We start from the raw sequence: 21,023 nt of genomic DNA, 5'->3' as shown, positions 1-21,023 counted from the left end.
GATTATCTATAATGCTTGTATTCAGTTACAGGTGTACAATTTTATGTATACAATGAGCCCCAAGTAATGGTAACATATGTTGAACAACACTGTATGTTGTAATGTTGAACAACACTGTAATGTGTTTCCCTCTGAAATTACGTAAAGTGTAGTAAAAGTAGCCTACCTCGAATACCTTAGGATTTGATTTAATTTAGATTTCCCAGTTCTTAAAGGGAGATATATTTAATGCAACATATCAGAAGCACTGAAAGAAACAATACCTTTCCTTTGACGAGTCCATCAAATCGATATGATTATGATTATTATCAGTAGTATTTTTTCCCCTTTCAGCGAGGAGCCCAACTCTGGATAGATACTGTACTAACTCCATCTGGGATCCGTGCGTAAAAGGCTTGTCATTGGAACTCCCCCCTCCTCGTGCGCTCACATCATTTTCACCATGCTCGTGCGGTCTCGAGAATCTCAGCGTCCCACTAAAGAGCAAATCATCGAGCTCAGCTGATCACACGGCATTTTTGCATCTGCGCTGCCTGTAGTCACAGTGTCATCACGCAGTGGGAGCGAGCTGCACCAGAACAAGTGCAAGGAAAACTGAGACAACAAAGTCCTCCGCTGTGAGACGGGCAATTCCCAGGTTTCCTCTGAGGACCGAGGCGCTACTTTTTCTGACGACTGACAGAAGTGGACCAGCAGCAAGCGCGGAGCATGAAGAAGACTCCAAATTCAGGTACAGATGTTTACAAAAAAGTATGATAGTATACACTTTGTATGAGGTTGCTATAGTGTAGGCTATTATTTTTAACGTATTAAGTCAGATGTCACGTGAAAAATAATTACAAACATGAATTATGCATAAAAATGTGACCTACATTGGACTCAGGCTGATGTATCATTCATGAAATATTTTGAGAATTTTACATTTAAAAATTATATCTCACAAGCTTAATATGAATACACGGGACATACTGTTTATATATATATATAATGTCCTATGTAAAGCTTGTCACAATATACTTTCAGTTTCCACTAGAAGACCCTTCCTGTGTAAGAAAGAAATGCCCACTGCTTACTACTTAATACAGCCATGCTGATATTCAGTATAACAGCACTCCATAACGTGTGATATTCCTTTTATACAACAGTTCTACAAGCAGCATATTCGTAGGAGTAGTAAGTAATAAGCAACAACAGATTTATTTACTTTTTGTTTATCTAATCATTCATTCAGCTCTCCTAACAAAACTAGTCCGGCAACTTGACCGGAACTGGACTGTTTCCAAGAATCCCAAATAATTCAATGCACACTTTCTACTTTGAGTGTGTGCATATGCAGTAACCTATACTGCAGACCAGTGAAGTTGTATTGTGTTCATTGATCTGTATGCTTCCATTTATCGTCAGCCACTGATTAGGGGTCTGAGTGATTCTTAGGAACCAGCTTCATTTTAGACGAAGGCCCTTGCTGTAAAGCCAGCCGGTAAAAGTCCCAGTGCTGTTATTCTCTATATCAGCATCCATGGAATGTCCCTTGTCCAATCAAATCACTTTGTTGTATAATTGTGTTATACAACTTTTCACTCTCCAAATTCTTTCACTTAGTTTTTACCCACTTTGTTGTTTGGAGCCTGCTGCTGAGTGTACAGCACCCATGGGATCACCTCAGGGTCCCCTGGCGATTAAAGTCTGATGTGCATCATCATCTGTCGTTCTCAGCCTGACCTTCTGTATGGATGCACTGGCCCCTGCAGGCTGCGTTCTCTTTCTGGACTCATAGTGCTTTGTGTGTGTGTGTGTGTGTGTGTGTGTGTGTGTGTGTGTTTGGCTTTCACAAACATTTTAGACATTCGCTTACTCATGATGTCAGTGTACGTGCTTTTGTGTTTGCTTGCTCATGTGTGCATGTGTATTATAAATGCGTGACACAATATAGTGCGTGATTGAGAGACAGTGTGTGTGTGTGTGTGTGTTACACAACACCTCTCCGGCTCTGCTCAGGCCCCATCTGTGCGTTCCCCTCTCTATTTTAACATTTAGGAACACAAACTTTACTCTTGGGAGAAAATAAAGCGCTTTAGATGAAACAGACAGAGAAATGTGGCACAAGCTGATTCTGCGGAGGCTTGTGTTGAAAACAAGACGCGTATTTAACACCGAGTTTGAAGAGAAGAAATGTGTCATGTTCATTCATTCCATAAACGACACATCTGTTTTTAAGGCATTGCAGAAAGGTCCTACTTAAAGATTAATGAGTCATTTGTGAGCAAATTGCAAGTTGTGGCTGATAAAGAAGCAAGACGTTTTAACATGTTATTTCTTTAAGTTGTGGTGTTTTCTTTTGTTTGTGGGCAGCTCAAGTCCTACAGGTTGATATCTTTTACCAGGTCACAATGGAGTCTTGAATGTTTGTTTTTTAAGCCAAAACTCAAGTTGGAAAGTCCTGATATATGTGCACAGCGACTATCAGAAGCTCAGCAGCAGTCTGGAGCCTTAAGGAATCAACACTTGACCTGTTTGAGGAATAGAAATGTGGGAAAGGTCAAACTCAGAGGTGAGGGACGGCCCTGTTTAAGGAGCCTTATCACTAACTGTCAGTTTCTATCACTGGAGATCCTCAACGCTGCACCTGCACTCACACACTGCGATACGAACGACCTCAAACTATTTACTGTTGTCTTAAGGGCATGTAGTGTGGTAGGTGGCTTACTGCAGAGGAGGCAGGAGGTGTGTGATGATGAGTGTTTTCACATGTTGCTTCCGTGCTTTTTCAAACGGTTCTCGGAAAACAAGGAAAGTCCAGATGCAATATAATGTCCAGAAGGACTGGAATTTAAGGAATTATCTAACACTGTAAATGAAGTATGTGGAATACTAATGCACTTTTCTCATTGAGACTGCAGCAGTTTCTCCATGCAGCATCTTGACCTTATGGTGTCAAATTCTCTTCAGGCAGAAGGATTTCATGGCTGAACTGAGAGGGAACCCAATTAACAGCATCAAAAAGATGCTTTTAATAGGCAGCATTTTAGTCTTTTTTTCCAGATCTTTCAAGTCTTGCAGATGTGTAATCGAGAGCAGCTATCATCTGCTGAAATGACCAGTGCAGACCCAGTGTCGTGGTGTGAAAAATAGTTCCATGTTGAATCTCTCGTAGCAGGAGTTTTAGTTAATCCCTATGTCTATTTTTTAAGGATAAATAAAAGCAGCACATTGCCTCAATAAAGGTCCAAAAGCTTCCTGCAAATACATCTCCATGTTCTTTTAAGAGTGCATTAGATCTATGCTCTCTCCAGTGATTCATGCTTAATTCTGGCTCTGGGAGCATCTTGCTGTCCCTCGGCTCCCATTTAGAAAGTCCGGTGGGACCTGCAGCTTGTTTTGGGCCTAATGAAGTGGATGTACCCATGTTGTTCTGTAGTTTTAAAGTAAAGTGACCCTGAATGAACAGGGAGACCCAGTGGAGTAAATGCACCATTATCCTTTTTTTTTTCTTCCTATCTTCCTACGCATGAGAGGTCCCAGTCAGCTGTGCTGGATGTTCTATGGTTGCGTGTTTTTTCGCAAACAGGCTCGTCCTCAGCCTGAACAGAGTGCTTTGTGGTGCTGCGGGCTGGTTGTGTGGATTTGTTGGACTTTTCATCTTTAATTGAAAATGTGACATTAAACAAACATACATTACAAACCAGACCATATATAGTGTACGTACTGTGAGTACTTTAATGGTGGATGTCTTAGGGAAACATTCTCGTCTCTGCCAATGTTAAAAGGAAATGACTAATTACTACAGTGATTCAACATCTCAGCGCCGTGCAGCTCACCAGAGGGGGGGGTGGCCAGGATTAAGCCTGACGGATTAGATGAAGAGGGAGACGTGCAGACTTTAGCCCACACACTTCAAAACTTGACTTATGAGTTTAATAAGAACATTTTAGCCTGCTTAGACACTTCTAATGATAACAGGCCACTTTCTTAGCACACGTCCTATCCTCTTACAAACACAAATGTCCATGTTTCATTAAGAATGTAAGGATGCTTTAGGCTTAAGTAATATGCGGTTACATATTATTCAGTGCTTTTTAAAACAATGATTCAAAGCAAAATGTAATTAAAATTAAGATGAAGCTATGAATGATATTTTCATAATGAGAATGTGTCAAGTAACAATGTGACAAAGTCAAAGTGGTTGCTGGAAACAACACAATAAGTGAACATAGTGGGGGATTTAAAAGGCAAAAGGGCTACTGATTTCCCTCAAAGATTGGTGGAGACCAAAAACAGAACTAAAAGAAAGTTAATTAAAGTCATCAGGTGGACAAAAACACGATTCCAGATGAAACAAAAAGTTGCTCGGTACCTGCTGGATGTGTCACACTATCAGAAGTTTATCTTCTTTGTTAAAAGATTTTATTTGGCCTTATATGACTTCAGTGATAGTAAGGACATTGGAAGAGAAATGCACGTGGCAAAGGGCTGAGGGTGGGACTTGAACCTATGGCCCCTGCATGGAGGACTGTAGGATCTGTATATATGGGACACTTATTTGACTGCTGTGCTAAACTAATGCACAGTATTTTAAGTGTGAGTATTAGATTAAAGTGCTGGCCGTCATATTATTTAGCAACCACACCAACTTTGTATGACGATATCTCATGCAATCAAGTCAGGGCACTTTAAAGCACAGTGAAACATGTCTACCTGAAGTTCAAAAGTCCAAAGTGACTTCTGTAAACATGTATTTTTCCTGCATACAGTCCACAGCTGAGGAGGGTGATACATTTCCACATTGAAGAAGGAGAGACATGACAAGCAATTTTTGGCATTTCTTCTACTTAAAGGATTAATTCATCACTACATCATTTTTCAAATCGATTGGCTGTCCATCCATTATCTACATCACTTATCCAGTTAAGGGTCGCGGGGCGCTGGAGCCGATCCCAGCTGTCATTGTGCGAGAGGCGGGGTACAACCTGAACTGATTGCCAGTCAATCACAGGGCTGACACATAGAGACGGACAACCAGTCATGCTCACATTCACACCTACGGGCAACTTTAGAGTCACCATTGAACCTACGCAGCATGTCTTTGGACTGTGGGAGGGAGCCGGAGTAGCCTGCACGTGGAGAACATGCAAACTCCACGCAGAACGTCCGTCTAGGTGTTTCGTATGAATTACTTAAAAACTTTGCTTGCGCAGTTCATAAGAGGAGAAATACTAATCCACAGCCACTACTCACTGCACATTAAACATACAACAGACTGAGGTCAAAGGGGTCACAGCATAATCACTCAGTTTGCTGATTCAAAGGTGATTTGAGGGGACATGCGAGAGCTCTGCTGGGTTAAACTGGTTTCTTAAAAGTGCCATGACAATGTAAACTGCAGAATCCATCATGTCATCCACCCTCCCACTAAAGCACACCAGTGGGTCCCAAAGAGAGGCAGCAGATGAGAGGAGTCAATACAGCTCTTTATTTCTCTTCAACAATGGTTCCTCAGTGACAGCCGAGCTGGATTCCCTTCAGCCTGACTCATGTATTGGCCACCACATTCACTACTGCTCCCTGTGATAATAAAGCTGTCTTTATCACTTTAGTACTCAGCTAATTCACTACCTAAGAGTGGAGCTGCCAAGCTCTGCGGTTCATATAATCCTTATCAGACTGCTGCCTGAGAGCCGCCGTGAGTGTGAGATTACCTTTATCACAAGTATAAAAGTTTGAGCTTTAAATTCCGGGTATTAAACAAAAGTTTCTCTCGTTGAAAAGACTGAACTTTTTCCCTTTGGATAAACTTTTCCCTCGGCTATAAGCCTGATCCGTTTCCACCCACGACAGGAAGTGACACGTCTCTTATGGTTTTATCTCCGGTTTTAGCTGTGATTCCTGTCTAAACAATCTGCGGGATCTGACCAATCCTTAAACGATGCATGCCTGCATGACGGAGACCTCTCTCCGTGATGAATAGTCCCTTACCCTCATGCACACAGACGCAACTATGACATCATCTGCCAGTGTGTCAGAGTGAGGCTATAAATAGAGACGGTCCATGATGACGTTAGAGCGTAACAAAGCCCCCCCTGTGAAAAACATAAGGATGAAAACAGGCCATGTCACTGCTGCTTATCATGATGAGCAGCCAGTCACTCGTGAGTGATTCAGCCGCGTGTTCATTAAAGAGACACCTGATGTTACAAGCAGATGCCATTAGCAGAGCATGGGCTGATCATGATCAGAACATCGCTGTTACTATGCATTTGGGATTATTTGATGTAACACAAGGGATAACATATTATGTTTGAGTATACAAGTGTAGTAGTTAAAAAGATTAAAATATTTTTTATTACAGTAAAATCGGATGATGTGCTAAATGCACATTCAAACCACGACTCAAAAACCTGTCTCACTTTTATAGGGAGTTAAATCCTTGTAACAACAACCTTATCTTAGATTTTTACTAGACTTTTATTTCACCCTTTATTTGTTTTACAGTTACAAATGCTTTCTTTGGGCCAACAGACGAGAGCTTATCCAATGATATACGACTATAGCCGAGTTTTGGCCAAAGGTCACGGCCATATTTTCACATTAAGCTCTTCAGACACTGACAAGGAATGAAAGCAGAGATGAGTCATAAATACATGAAAACAAGCTCTTGGTGGACGGAGTTTTTAAGTTTCTGTTCTCAATTAGACACGCAGAAATTGTTGTATTTTGCATTTTTTATAAATTATAAATGAGCTGAAATGGTGAAACTTTCCACAGTTTCAACATTTTCCTACAGGCGGGTGCGATGAACTAAAACGGTAGAATAATGATGGAAACGCAACAAAGCCACATATTTGAGAAGCCTGCACAAACCAAAGCTTGTTATTTTTGCTTGACAAAATATTAAAATGATTCAATTAAAATAAAATATATTGAAAACAGTTACTGGATTAGGAAGAGTCGGGGGATTTGACTCCTGTCAGTGAGTGTGGTGCTAAGCTCGCTAAGTGGCAGCATGACAAATGTCCTCCGCTTGTTTTTCATTGGCCGATATCATTGGCTGAAGTTGGTGTTGGTGTCATCTGTGACAAGCTAACATCAGTTTGCACAGGTGCCTCATCAACAATGTTTACTAATTATAAAGGTCAATATCCACCCATCCATTATCTATACCGCTTATCCTGTTCAGGGTCGCGTGGGGACTGGAGCCTTTTACTGTCATTGGGTGGGAGTTGGGTCGCAATCACAGGGCTAACACATAAGCTGCTTTCCCACTGGTCAAAAAATCCACTAACACCCGTTTTTTTTGCTTAATGGGAAAGGCTGCAATCGGCATTTAGGGTAATTATCGCCTCAGCTCCGATCCGCAGTGATGGGAACACAAAACCTGTGTCAGCACGCTAATCTCCGCCCCCTTTCAGGCGCGATGCTATGCTCCGTTGGTAACTTCTACGACTCCTTGTCATCCCAGCTACAAATTCCGCCCGTCTCCGTCCTAGCAGCGTTCCAAATATGTCGGCGCTGAGTTTGATAACAGACTGAATGAGTAATAGATACAATAAAGACCTAACCACAGTAACATCTTCACTGTTTACTAACCCTCTCTCCGGCGCATTTGTGACGTCAGACAACCTTTCATACTCACACCTACAGCCAATTTAGAGTCACCAGTGAACCTAACCAGCATGTCTTTGGACTGTGGGAGGAAGCCGGAGTACCCGGAGGAAACCCACGCATGCAGAAAGGCCCATAATATCCGAACAGGTATTCGAACCAGGAAACCCCTCGCTGTGAGGCGATAGGGCTAACCACTGCACCTCTTAATAAAATTTCCCACCTTTTTATTTTTTTAAAATCTTCTAATTGGAAATCAGAAAACTGAGAAGCTAATGACTTATACATACCCATTGCGTAATGGTCCACTGTACACCGCACAGATACAGAATGTATTTCACACATTTGGGACCTGCTCTGTCGCCAAACTCCACATGAGCAGAGATCACCACAGAGCTCATGTGTCAGGAACCCGCTCTGTGTGTGTGTGTGTTTCTCTGTGTGCGTCTACATATATCTGTGTGTGTAGAGTATGTGTAGACTGTCTGGGTCCGAGCTGTGGATTTAGACATCAGGAGCTTGGCATGTTGATTACAGAGGTCTGAAGCCACAGGGAACCACAGGAACTCTCCCCTCTCTCTCTCTCTCTCTCTCTCCCTCTCTCTCTCTGCAGCACCATCTCTCCATCAGTTCAGGCTAATTTTCAGAGATGAAGGTAAAGGCAGCGGGCCTCGGCTCACATAGCTTTGCTCCTCTCATCCATGCTCCATCTAAACCTCCAAACCTACTCAATTAGCTAACGCACAGTTATGAGCTATATTACACACTGTAGCAAACACTAAGCACCGCTGACAGACTGTTATTGTTCCAGCTGAAGTAATTTCACAGGGTTTTATGAAGCCAACATTTCAGGCTCATTTTATTCCTGCTTCTTAGACAATCCTGCAGACTGAAAGCCACTGTTGCTTCTGCTCCATCAGTAATATCCCCACGCTTATCAGTTGCAACAACAGACTCCTTCTTTCCTGCAAGGGATCTGGAACTTTGAGGATATCCCATTTTACGTATCCCGCTCCTGCCAGCTCCCTCTCACATCTAATGATTACCTTATGTTAGGAGGAAATAGCCAGCAGTGTTACCACAGCCATGCTGGGACAGACAGACTGCACTACGAGCACTTTTACAGCCTGTGACAGTCCGAATGACCTGAGACTGGGGTTTAGATTGTCAGAGAATTGGAAAAGAGGGGCCCACATGAGTTATATCTGTATGTTATAAAAGGAGGGGGGTTATGTGAACAGGATTTGACTGGATGCTTGTGTGTGTGATGAGTAACAAGGTCATGTGTTGGTTATCCTCATGATATTATTCTGGTTTTGGCAGAAGAGTTGTGCCAGTTCCTGACTCAACATTAGCAATGGCTTCGGCCATGACTTTTTGTTGTATGACTTTGTTTTGACTGCAGATTTTATGAGCTGTGAAACATCTTCAGCAGTCTAGAGTTTCTGATAGATTGTTAGTTTTATTGAGGTCAGGGTTTCTGTGTGGATTTGTCATATTAAGGAGTATTTTACGCACTGGAGGACATTTAGCTCATTGGTGTATTCTTGCTAGTGGCATGGCTGTGAGGATTTTGGTCTGTTGGCACATTTTAAGTCATATATATAATGTTACAATGTTGGATTTCCAGACTAAACGTGGGTGAAGTTTCACATCTGTAGGTAAAAGTATGTTGGAGTAATCCCCAGGGTTCTCAGCTCAGTCTGCAGGCTGCTGTGAACGCAAGGTTTAACACAGTTTTTTTTTTACCCGCTGCACTTTGTGACGTCACAAAGTGCAGCCTCAGCAGGCCTTGGAGAGCTGGCCAATCAGAAGAAAGCAGACTTGAAGGGGCGGGGTTTCTTAAAGGGACAGAGCTGACCAATACTGTGTCCCAGTCCACGGACTGCTGCCTTTAAAGGAGGCGGTCCACAAAGGATGCTCCATTCATAGCCTGCGTAGACTGCTAAAGCCGAACTGAAATGAGTCACCAAATGCCGCTCCTGTCACCTAGCAACACGTAACTAGCGTGCTTACTAGCTAGCATAATTAACGTCACACAAGTTAACCTATTATTTTAAAGATAATTTGTTTCAAGGGCCCTTCCGTTTTCTTAAACTTGTGTAACGCTAGCTGTTCAATTGAGTTGAAGCCAAAAACTTTTACATTTTAAAGTGTATTCCTTGGCCGTTTAAAAGGATACGCTGGGCCGCGAAGGATGCAGCCCAAGGATCCTTTAAGGCCGGGCGAAAAAAGGACGCATTTGTCGGCCGCATCTGAAGGAGCCTTTGAATTGGGACAGCCTTCGACACTCTTCTGTGACGCAATCGGCTTTTAAATACAGCCTTCGAAGTCTGTTTCATGCAGAGGCTGTGAAAATTATGCTAAGCTACTCCACAGGTATCACAGAGTGAAATCTGAAGCTTGAAGTTAACATAATACCCTCCTTTAATGTTATTGCCCTGTTATTGGCCCAAGTACCCTTTCAGTTGGTGCAGCTTCTATCATAAAAAACGTAACTTTCTCAGTAAACACCAGCAATTCCACTTCCACTCCAACTAATCTAACATGGGGTTCCACAAGGTTCCATTCTAGGCCCTATTCTCTTCTCTTTCTACAATCGTCCAGAAGCACAACCTTTCGCACCATTGTTATGCCAACGACACTCACACTAACTCCCCATTAAACCAAACAACCTGTTGGATCTCACCTCTCTTACACAGTGCCTTAGAGATATTAAAACCCATAACTTTTTACAACTTAATGACAGCGAAACTGAAGCTGTGCTCTTTGGCACCCAAGATGTCATCGCACTAGTCTCCAATAACTTAGGTCACCCGTCCGCTTTTATTAAACCCCTGGCTGAAACCTTGGAAAATATTTTTGAGTCTGTTTCTTCGTTTAACTCCCAGGTGAAAGCAGTGATGAAATCCAGCTCAGGACCATTTCAGAGTTAAAACCCATTCTCTCCTTCAGTGACTAAGAAAAACCAATCCATGCTTTCATCTCTTCAAGACTCGATTATTGTAACTCCCTTTATACCGGGATCAACCAGTCATCCCTTTCCCACCTGCATAAATAAATAGATTTTTTTGACAGCAACATTTGGTTAACTTTCTGGTCCCTTATAGATGGAATCTCAAACGGGGGTTCCTGACTAAGACTAAATTACACTTAAATGATATGTTTATAATTCTCAGACAATCACTCATACCTTTTATTGAATCCAGGCTCTCTTTGTTCACTTAACACGGCAGGTCAGCAGCTCTGAATCTGCATCCTCGCACGGTAACACCTCACTAGTGAATTGGAAGCAGATTGAGCGATGAAGCTTTCATTTTCATGCCTTCAGATACACTGTTTTAACTTAATTGATGCATTAATCGCAATTGACATATTGAGTTTTCATTAAGGACCAACAGCTGACCAGTTCCACTGTCAGTGGGAATCTTTATGTGGCTTCAATCATTTGAGGCTGATTGGATAAGATGCAATCTTTTCATTCCCACATTGCTTTAATGATGTGCACTTCCTGTCTTACAGTGTCAGAATAACTTCTTGGCTTATTCTGGATGGTACTTTGTGATTAAGAGGATTGCTTGTCAAAAAAGGATATAATTTAACGTCACAGCTGTAAGTGTAGAAACTATGAGAACTGTCATCTTCACTGTTCTGATTGTTCACATGATGGAAGTATGTATGAAACCGGTTCCCTATTATTTCTCTTAATAAGTAGAATAGCATTTACAAATATGAAAAGTGGAATATTTTTAGCACAACCAACTGGAGCTCTTTGTGTTTACAAAAACGTACGTCCTTGTGGTTAAATTTGGCTCGTGCGGATGAGTGATGTGAAGAGTTGTGTCGTCCCTGTACACGCCTCAGGTTGGATGTGTAGGCCGGAGCAGCAGCAGCAGCAGCAGCAGCAGCAGGAGGGGACACAAATGAGGAGGACAGCTCTTCTTTCTCTCCCTCACTCTCCCTGTGCATGTGTGTGACGGGGACGAGGCACGGGGAAGATGAGTGCCGCGTAGCGCTCTGGTGAGGTCATCAGACTGTGGCTAGCAGCACCACATCACACTGTTTTCTCTTCCCCGCTCTCCACCGTCTCCTCGGCGCAGACGGGATTTATTGAAGCTCTGCTGTTACGTCGGCAGAAAGGAGGTTTTGTTGGAGCACTTGAGGGAATAGAAAGCAAGTGTTTTCCACATAGTGTCATCTACAATGATTGTATTTGTTGTTATAGGCGCGGGTTTTCTTGAGGCCAGCTATTTCTGTCGACATGTCAAAACAAAGTCTGTGGAGAAGTCACAGACGATTTGTGTGTGTGTAGAAGCCCCTCTCTTGTGTTTTTCACCCACGAACACACGAGCAGCTTCGTCTTCTCCCCCTGACCTCCTTCCTCACCTTCTCTCCTTTCTTCTTCCCCTCCATTTACCTCTTTCACTTCGTCCCCCGCCCGCTCCTCTGCTCCTCCTTTTATCTCCTTCCCACTCTTCTGTTCTTTCTCCTTCATTGTGCACCGCTGGCCTGCAGGCATCCCTTTAGTGTTGGCTGGCATGCTGGTGAGGTTTTTTTTTTGCTCCGCTCTTATATAACTAAATTTAGCGTGTTTGAGTCACGCGTTTGGTCAAAGGTCGCGCTCTGAAGTGACGGCTTACATTAATGTGCTCCCCAAGGCTCACCATCCACCCTTAGTCTATGTGTGATACACAGCTTCTCTTTTTGGGGGGGGTGCTGTGTGTATTTGTCTCACATGAGTGAACATGCGCACGTGCCCGTCTGTGCCTCATGACCATCTGCCTCGCCGGATGCAAATATAGGCTGTATGTTTGGTATATGTTTGTGTTAGTCAAAGAAAAAGAGAGGCTGAGTTTGTGCGTGTGTGTGCGTGTGTGTGTGTTTACAGGGTGTACAGTCATGCGAGAGGAATCTGCTCAGATAACCCTTAGAGTTTGTGTGTGTTTTAAATGGATGCTTGAGTGTTCACATGCATTTGTGTTTGTTTGGCTGTGTCCAGTGTGTGTTTGAGGTGGGAGGGTCCGGCTGTATCTCGAGATGATGGAGAGTGGAGGTGGTGAAAGGTATGAGTGAGGGAGGCCCTCTCTGTCTGCTCTCACTGCATCACTTCAGTCTGAATTATGTCCTTTACAAGCTCAAACAGCTACTTCACTGTGAAACAGCAGGGACCACGGCCTTCTTACAAAAAGACATATTACGACATTATTTTGGGGGGAAAAGGTGGTTTAAACTTGTTTTCAAGAAAAAAAATATACGGGGAAATTGTTTTTAAAAATAAGTTTTACTAATTATTGGCAAGAAAAGACATTTGGCATTTGTTAAATTAAATTGTAAACACTCCTAAGAGATATAAGGGGTGATCTCAAGGTTTACTTAATGGGTTAATATACTGTATACTGTATATACTTATATAGTTGCGGGAAAAAAGCTCTAATTGTTTTTTCAAGTTTTAATGTTGTTTAATTAAAGAAATATTTAAATCAACAGAAAGGTCAATGTCACTGAAGATATTGCTTGAGAACACAGGATGAAAAATGCGCTAATAGGGGCAAACAGGTGATCTTAACCTCCCCAGGGAAGGTAAAGCTAATTATGCTGCAGGAACACGAAACCATCCCATACCTGAAATCGAAAAAGTAATCAACACCATCCGAATAAATAAGTGTGCACGTACTAGTCTGGGGTGTACGGAGGCCCTGAGAGGCAGGTTGGGAAAACAAATCTGTTGATCTGGTGATCATTTTTATCTGACCACTTTAATCTCAGATCTTTTTCTCTAATATTTCCACACTTCCCTAGCTCTTAATTATGATATACTTAAACATTTTTCACTCTATTAATTAAAACATGCTACACATACATTGGCTCGATATCCACACATAACTCTAGGGACATGCATTAATGGAGCCATGTCACAATGAGGGGGCTGCACATGGACATGTGCCCTGAGCAGCTGGGGAATTTGATGCCTTGCTCAAGGGCACCTCGACAGCTTCGGTTCCCATTCCAAGTCCCTACAGACTGAGCTACTGTCTACCCCTATACCCTTTATTATACCCTTTATACCCTTTTTTGGGTGCGGGGGTCATCCCTACACATGGGTCTGTATGTGACTGACTGACTGACTGAGTGACGGTACTTTCAGAGCCGTAGAGAGAGAGTTGTGACATCGAACTGGCGGATCATGGAGCATATTGGACCTCCAATGACGCGACTCTCTGTCTATACGGCTCTGGATACTTTGTTCGGGGAGTAGGCGGGGCTGCTTCTCCGCTCCTCGTCCGCTGTCCTCACCTACGTCCGCAGCGCGCACCTGCTTTCAAACACGTTGCCATCGGCCTCATAAGGACAGTCCTTGTAACACATTGCCCACAAAAGTGCACATTGACGTGATGGTGTCAGCCACATACTATGGCTAGTTTATGATCATTAGTTTACCAACAGTGGCCCTAACACACCAGCATACTAGTAGGTTTGCCGTATAAACAGAAAAAAGTCTTGGTCATTGCTGCCTGTTCTGAGGCTGGAGGAGCACACTGCAGGTTTGTGTGTGTGTGTGTGTGTGTGTGTGTGTGTGTGTGTGTGTGTGTGTGTGTGTGCGTGCGTGTGTGTGTTGCAATCCTGAGGCAGCATTTCCTGTTGGCTCCATCTACAAAACAGGAAGAGATTATTCATTTCGACTTTGAATGAACCATGACGCCAACAGTAGCAGCGCTTCACGCGTCCACAAACACATGCGCACACGTGTTTGTCATGTATGTTGGAACATGTGTTTATGTCTGTTATGCACATGAGAGCGAGTCAACAAATGCATACGCACATGTTGTGTGTTTCATGTGTTTTTGTTGACCCTGTGATTAACTGCAGCTTTTATGTCTGGAAAATGATCACGAGACAGAAAGAGCCAGCGGCCCGGCAGAGAGACACGTCTCTATTTATAAGACCACGCAACAGCGACCTGCCTTCCATATGGACTCTGCACCGAAAGGCCAATTTAGAAATTCTCTGCTTTTGTTCTGATTTCTGGTTTATTTTAACACCATGACTAGAATTTTGGTTACAATGTGCACATGGTTGGATTTCAGCTGCAGTCTGGCACAGAAATCAAAGAAAGCATCTGATTTTATTTTATGAAAATACAGTTTATGGACAACAGATTTCATTGCACACTTTATACGGCATGATATCAACACAGTTGCATCGTGACTCATTAATGTAGCCCTTCTTACCAAAAGTTCTAGACTCCAACTTAGACGTAGATAAATCAGAGGAAATAGGCTTACATAAATCATGCTCTTCTTTGGGATTAGTCCGAGGGCCTTCTACTCACAGTGCAGTTACACTTGAATATCCCTAATCTGCCTCCTCTGCTCTGCTTCTCCTCACTCCTCTATTGCAGATGTCAGAAAAGGCCCCGGGACTGCGGCCGACTGGGAGCTGTGTGTGTGTGTGTGTTTTGTCTGTGTGAGAACCAACCAGAAAGCTCCTTCTTAAAATATAAAATACGTTAAAATTCGTCCTCCTAACGAGCTCCAAAATCTGGCACAAACATTTAGCCAAACAGATCATACAAATAAACAGCTGCGTGTATCAGAGCAGACCAGATAGAGAGAAGCATTTGTCACCACTGCACGCCCGGTCAGAGCGCAGCTTCCAACAAAAAAGATGTTCCTTTTTGTGTCCAGCTGCCTGCGTGTGTGTGTGTGTTTGCATGCATGATTGAGTGGGTATAAGTACCTGCATGTGGGTGTGGGACTGTAATATTTGGGCCTTATCTTGTGCTCCCTGCTAAAGCTAATGTTGTTGCTATGTGTAAATCTGGAAGACATGGGCTGTGGAGGGAGATGTCAGAAAGAGGAAGAGGAAGTGATCTGTCGAGCTGTGCCTCCTCCTTCTATCCGTGACACAAAAACAAAGACGGGTGTGTGCGCATTAGATTGTGCGTGTTTTTATTTTCTATGGTGCTTCGCACCAAGACAACGGCTCGATAAGCGCCCCCCTTGACCTTGTCGAGCTGCGAGAGTCTGGACGTAACACATGTGTGTGCAAAAGAATAAAGATGCGTGAGAGACACTTGTGCAGGAGGTCAACAAGCTTGTTGACTGAGGTTTTTTTGATACTAAAGAGTCTTATTGAGGAGCACTTCACAAATGAGGGCTCTGGACTGAAGCTTCTTTAGACGAGGACTTTAGAGAAAACTCTTCAGTCCACTCAGAGAACAATCATCGGTTGTTTAGATAACGGCCATCCGGCGTTTCTCCAGCCTCACATTGCAGTTAGAGTGTCGATGATGACATGGTAGGAGTGTGTATTGTTCGTATTGTGCAGAATTTCCTGGAGTGTTTCTGTGTAACAAGTGGATTGAGTTTATGTTCGGATTAGGGCCTTGGTCAGAGGGCTGTGGATCGATTTCAAAGACGTAACACAGCTTCAGCGTCAGAGGGGAGACCAGCTTCGGTATCAAGGGAACAATAGAAAAACAGAAACAGAGGAGGAAAATGCTAGCTTGTATGTATCCAGTATTAAAAGCCTGAATCATGTGTGTGTAGGAGAGAACGAGAGAGAGAGAAAGTAAAGAAAGCAGGGGAGAGAGGGAGTACATATGACTAGCACATGGCTGCGGACGTCTGCGCCGTTCACTTGTTATCCTGACAGACTGAAGACATTAAAACTTGGAGGAAGTAAGAGCAAACGGAGACAGAGGGGGAGGAAAAGGGAGGGAGGAGAGAGGAAGGGAGGGAGGGTTGAAAGAGGGGGACAGAGTGACTGAGTCAGGAGAAAGGGGAAGTCTTCATGAAGAAAAAAGGGAAGAGGAGAAGAGAGAGGAGAGAAAAAGGAGAGAGGTTACATGTGGCTATTTGAGGTGGCCGTTGAGTTATGGAGCGAGACAGAATAGCCGGTAAGTGGAGGCTTATTTCGATACTTTGTGGAGGTTTTCCTCGAGAGGGACTTTCTATTTCTACTTTCTTTTGTTGGCCTGCTCAGGAAGAAGATTCTGAGAAGTTTCTAGAAACCAGACTGGTTGTGTTTGCTTTTCTTGGTCAGTTGGGGTGAGAGCAGCCGTTTGAAGCTCTCTGCCTGTCTGTGTGTGTTTGTCTTTTTAGACGTTTCACCTCTTGTCCTCACTGAATGATCAGCATCAGCTAAGCAGACTAAGTGAAGTGCAGGGACTACACTTCACGTGATGGGCTGTCAAAGATCAGGAAATGCAATCTCTCAGTGCAAAGTTGCTACTGTACTGTTTCGTTAAGTGGCATGACTTCCAGCTGACCCACATACACTGGAAGGACCCTAAAAAAGATGGACGGAGTTAAATCTTCATGCCATCATCACATGATTAGACTTCACGCTGAGGAGTCCAGTTGTCAGATTAATTCTGACGGACGCAGACGGTTTATTTTAGGTTACAGGGCGAGGGAGCAGGGCTCATATGTCAGCTAATATGATTTTAAACAGACAGCAAACTTGATTGAGGAATTTTCAGCATGCGGAGTCTGTCTGTATAATATCCTGTCTGTCTGCTCAGTAGCTGTATGATCCTTTCTGTGTCCTCTAATCAGCGTGATTGATTTTAATGTGTGTGTGCTTTGTTTGTTGTGTTAAAGGAGATTCAGTGGAGCTCCTGTTCAGACGCATATGTGTTCAGTCTGGACTGAGAGAATGAGACTAATCTAGCATCTTACAGTGATTAAGGCCGGACATCCAGCTGAGCAACACTCTGCAAATTAGCCTTTAATTCCATCCTTAATAAGTGGGCTGAGTTCAGTGAGCCATATGATGCATACAGACACACTGCAGCACCCATTTTTATCACCACATGGTGGCAGTGTTGCGGTGTCATTTTGTCCTCTTTGTGCAGCTACAGTTTCCCTGAAATGTTCCATGGGGATGATTCATATTTTGCAGACGGAGGGATTTTTTAATGTCAGTAAGACTGGCTGTGAATTGCAGAGCTGTTATTTTTCCACTTAAAAAACAAATGAGGAAGTCATGTACAGGCCTGATCTACTTCCTGGTTTTCAGCCTGTGCTGTGTAGCTCTGTTTGGACCTGTTGTCTTGGCAACAGCCTAACCCACCCACCCCTGATCCACTTCAGGCTTTGTTTTGGTACTGAAAGGAGCTAACGCTATGGTATAAACATTGCATATAGGTTTTCTTAATTGTGGGTCCATCTTCCCCACCTCCGTCTTGACCTGGAGTGCCTCCTACTTTCCCTTTCCGAGCCTGTTCAGGATTAAAACAATATGTTCAACATGACATGTCAGCTGCCATGAGGGTCCCGTATGGTCGCCACATTGACTTGTTGTAATAGCTAATTGGTGACACACTGCTATTAAAAAACAACAAATGGGAAGGGAAACAAAGGATTCAGTCTGGAAATTAGAGAGATAGTCGCGTCATGTTGCTTGATGTTGTGCCAATTAAACAGGAAGGGAATTAGTGTCTTATCTGTTGAGATTAATTGCATCTAACTGACATCAATGAAAGCAGTAGTTGGATGGCTTTAGGTTTACAAAGTCACATCCACCTTTGATATGTTTTTACTGAGGGAAATAAGGGGATTAAAACCTGTTTGCATGTGTAATGGAGGGGTCAAGGCTAGGACACATCTTTTCTCACTTTCATTTAAGCTGTATTCTTCACATTAACACATTTTCCTCTGACATCATGATCAGGGTTGGAAGCTTTAATGCTGTTAAAATATTCTACTACACTATCCTATCTTAGGAAATCATATAAACATGAGGGAATCTGACAAATTAATATAATTTCACTGCTTCGTGATTGATCAGAAACTGTATAGTTGTATAGTGAAATGTAGCTACAGCGATAATCAGGCTATATTTCAAACATATTCAGTAGCTACTGACAGCAATAGGTCATAACAGCTAAAAGCATTCAACCAATTCCTGGTACTTTTAGCAAGCTAACTAGCTTTAGCTAGAAATTTACGTGAAATGGTTGAATGTTAGCCGTCATCTAACAGTAGCTGAGTAGTCAATAATGTTATTTTATCTTGAAATATGGCCCAATGTCCCCCACACATTTTCACAATCTAATTGTCCTGCCATTGACAACTTTAGCATTTTACCAATTCGTAGCTGACATTACTCTTATGAAGCTAATATCACCGTTAGCTAGCTAACCATTAGCTAGAAAGTTAAGTGAAACAATCAAACGGTGATGTTAGCTCGTAAGTGGTTGAATTCCACCGTAAGTTGTTGTCTAGGTTTACAAATGGAAAAGTTACACCCCCCTCTGATGACATTACTCTTAGCAAGGTAATGTCACCATTAGCATTTTCACAATCTATTGTCCTTCCATTGACAAGATCAATCAATTCCTTGCTGACATTACTCTTATTAAGCTAATATCACTGTTAGCTAGCTAACCATCATCTAGAAAGTTACGTTAAATTATCGTACGCTGATGTTAGCTCAGTGGTTGAATTCCACTCTAAGTTGTCGTCTAGATACAAATGAAAAAGTTACACCCCCCTTTGATGACCTTACTCTTACCCAGCTAATATCACCATTAGCAAGCTTAAATTACCAACTACAAACGGTAATGCGAGTTAGAAAATGACTGAATGCTAATGCTAGCCATCAGGTAACAGAAGCTAATGACTTAACAAAAATGTTATTCATCTCAAAATATGGCCCAATGTCCCTTGCAAATCTTAACTATCCATTGTATTTCAATTACCAACTATTTGTCAGATTCTATATGTTTTTTTTACAACTTGCAACCTGGAACATTGCAGTATGACATAATTATGAGAGGATAATAGCCGCCTTGTTAATATGGTGAAGGGCAGCATTTCTCATTATGGGCTTTTAATTTAAAGGTAATTTATGAGCTCACATCTGCCTGAGTGCTGATGTATCCACCCAGAGCCCCTTGTCCCCTCGCCCTCAAACACACGTGCACATAAACCTCACCCACTTCCATAAACACACATGAACCCGGAGTTAAGGAACCGAAGGAAATAACCCAGCTCAACATGTTCCATAAAAGTGTACAGGATATCCTCTATGAGTGAACGCCCCGCAGCTCTCCTCCCACCACCCTCCACTTTATCTCACCTTATATTGTTTCTTTCTCAGATTATTATTTAGTAATGATAAGAGAGGGAGCCTTGAAAGCAGCCAGCACAGGGAGTTCAGGAAACTGACTGGGAAGCCCCACCTTCATTCGTCCTGAGGGAGGATCTCTGACAGGTGAAATTATTCAACATGATGGAAACACAGGTCGAGTGGGGGGTGATATAAGGAAGATAGATGAGCCTCTCGTGTAAGCTCATGCAGGCGATTGTTTACACGTGGACCTGTGGTCGGCAAGGTGCAAAGAGGAAATCAGCTAGTGTCAAAATGTTTATGTAGAGACACGCTAAGGGAGCTTGCATTTCATGGATTACCTTTAATGCAGCAACATACATTTCTATTCCTAACTACTTTGTTATAACCCTAAAAACTTTTGACTAATATATTTTTGGAACACATTTGCAGAACTTTATACAAAAGGTGCACTTTTGGGACATAGTAATAAAGGTAACTGACCAAATATTAACACTTCGTTCACATCTTTATCATGTGTCACATTCAAGCCAAGCCGGTACGGTTTTATCTTCACCTCTGTAGTTGTGCAAATTTTCTACAGATTAACTTTCATGTGAAACTTGTGTGTTTACTTACACCAAGATATCACATCCTTACATCCATGTTAAAAATGACTTTTGGGCTCTGTATAACACTTCTCTGCACAGAGAGTATCATCCAAGTCTTAAAACCACTGCGGCATTACTGCTGCCAGCATAAAGTGTCCACACAGCTTTCAGGCCAATTTTAAAAAGTTTACTAAGAAAGAGTCAAGGACTTTAGCTTCTCCAAAGAACTGTCATATTAATAAAACGTGGACATAGAAGTGGGGGCACAGAACTGAGTTCAAGCAGGGCCTCTTTCTTCCTCTGTACCTCCCTCAGTGTCACTGCTCTCTCTTCTTTATGTCGTTATACAGTTTTTTCCATGTATTAATTCTATTAATTTGATCATTTGGTTTTATTGCACACATTAAACTTTAGTGACAACTTGTATAGGCTCTGCTACTATAGGTGAGTTTATTACACTAACGTTCAGAAGTGTTAGTTTGTCACTCTTGCAGGGCATCTTGGTCAAAGTGAGCATCTTTAATGTGTCATCGAGACAACCTCTTAAACCACACACATTTGGTTATTAGAATTAACACTCAAACAGAGTGGCAACTTCCTGTCAATAAATGTGGTTGTACTGAATTCCGGTTTGTCTTAAACTGACAGTGCAACACGGACATAAATCTTAGAAAACATTATCAGTACACAAAAAACAAGGATGTTTGTGATATTTAACTCGATGGTATTGCAAATAGTTTTCAAGTTAGATATATG

At 42.5% G+C, this 21,023-nt stretch overlaps 1 protein-coding gene across 2 annotated transcripts in view; it reads left to right on the top strand.

The window, feature by feature from the left end:
* The first annotated feature begins 675 nt into the window (after positions 1 to 675).
* septin9b (septin 9b) overlaps positions 676 to 21,023 on the top strand; it is an 81,076-nt gene continuing 60,728 nt past the window's right edge. Inside the window, exon 1 of one of the 2 annotated variants that reach the window (XM_069665319.1) lies at positions 676 to 730. In XM_069665319.1, the coding sequence (XP_069521420.1) occupies positions 709 to 730 (22 nt within the window). In that variant the 5' untranslated portion in view covers positions 676 to 708. Of the gene's footprint in view, positions 731 to 16,413; positions 16,499 to 21,023 lie in introns of those variants that run through there. The other variant, XM_069665318.1, reaches the window with a different exon arrangement.

This window comes from Semicossyphus pulcher, unplaced genomic scaffold (assembly GCF_022749685.1).
Source record: "Semicossyphus pulcher isolate SPU_LCO1_2020_fin unplaced genomic scaffold, fSemPul1.0.p SCAF_17, whole genome shotgun sequence".
NCBI classification, from domain to species: domain Eukaryota; kingdom Metazoa; phylum Chordata; class Actinopteri; order Labriformes; family Labridae; genus Semicossyphus; species Semicossyphus pulcher.
Note: the sequence above shows the minus strand (reverse complement) of the source record. Positions and strands in the feature narration are given on the sequence as shown.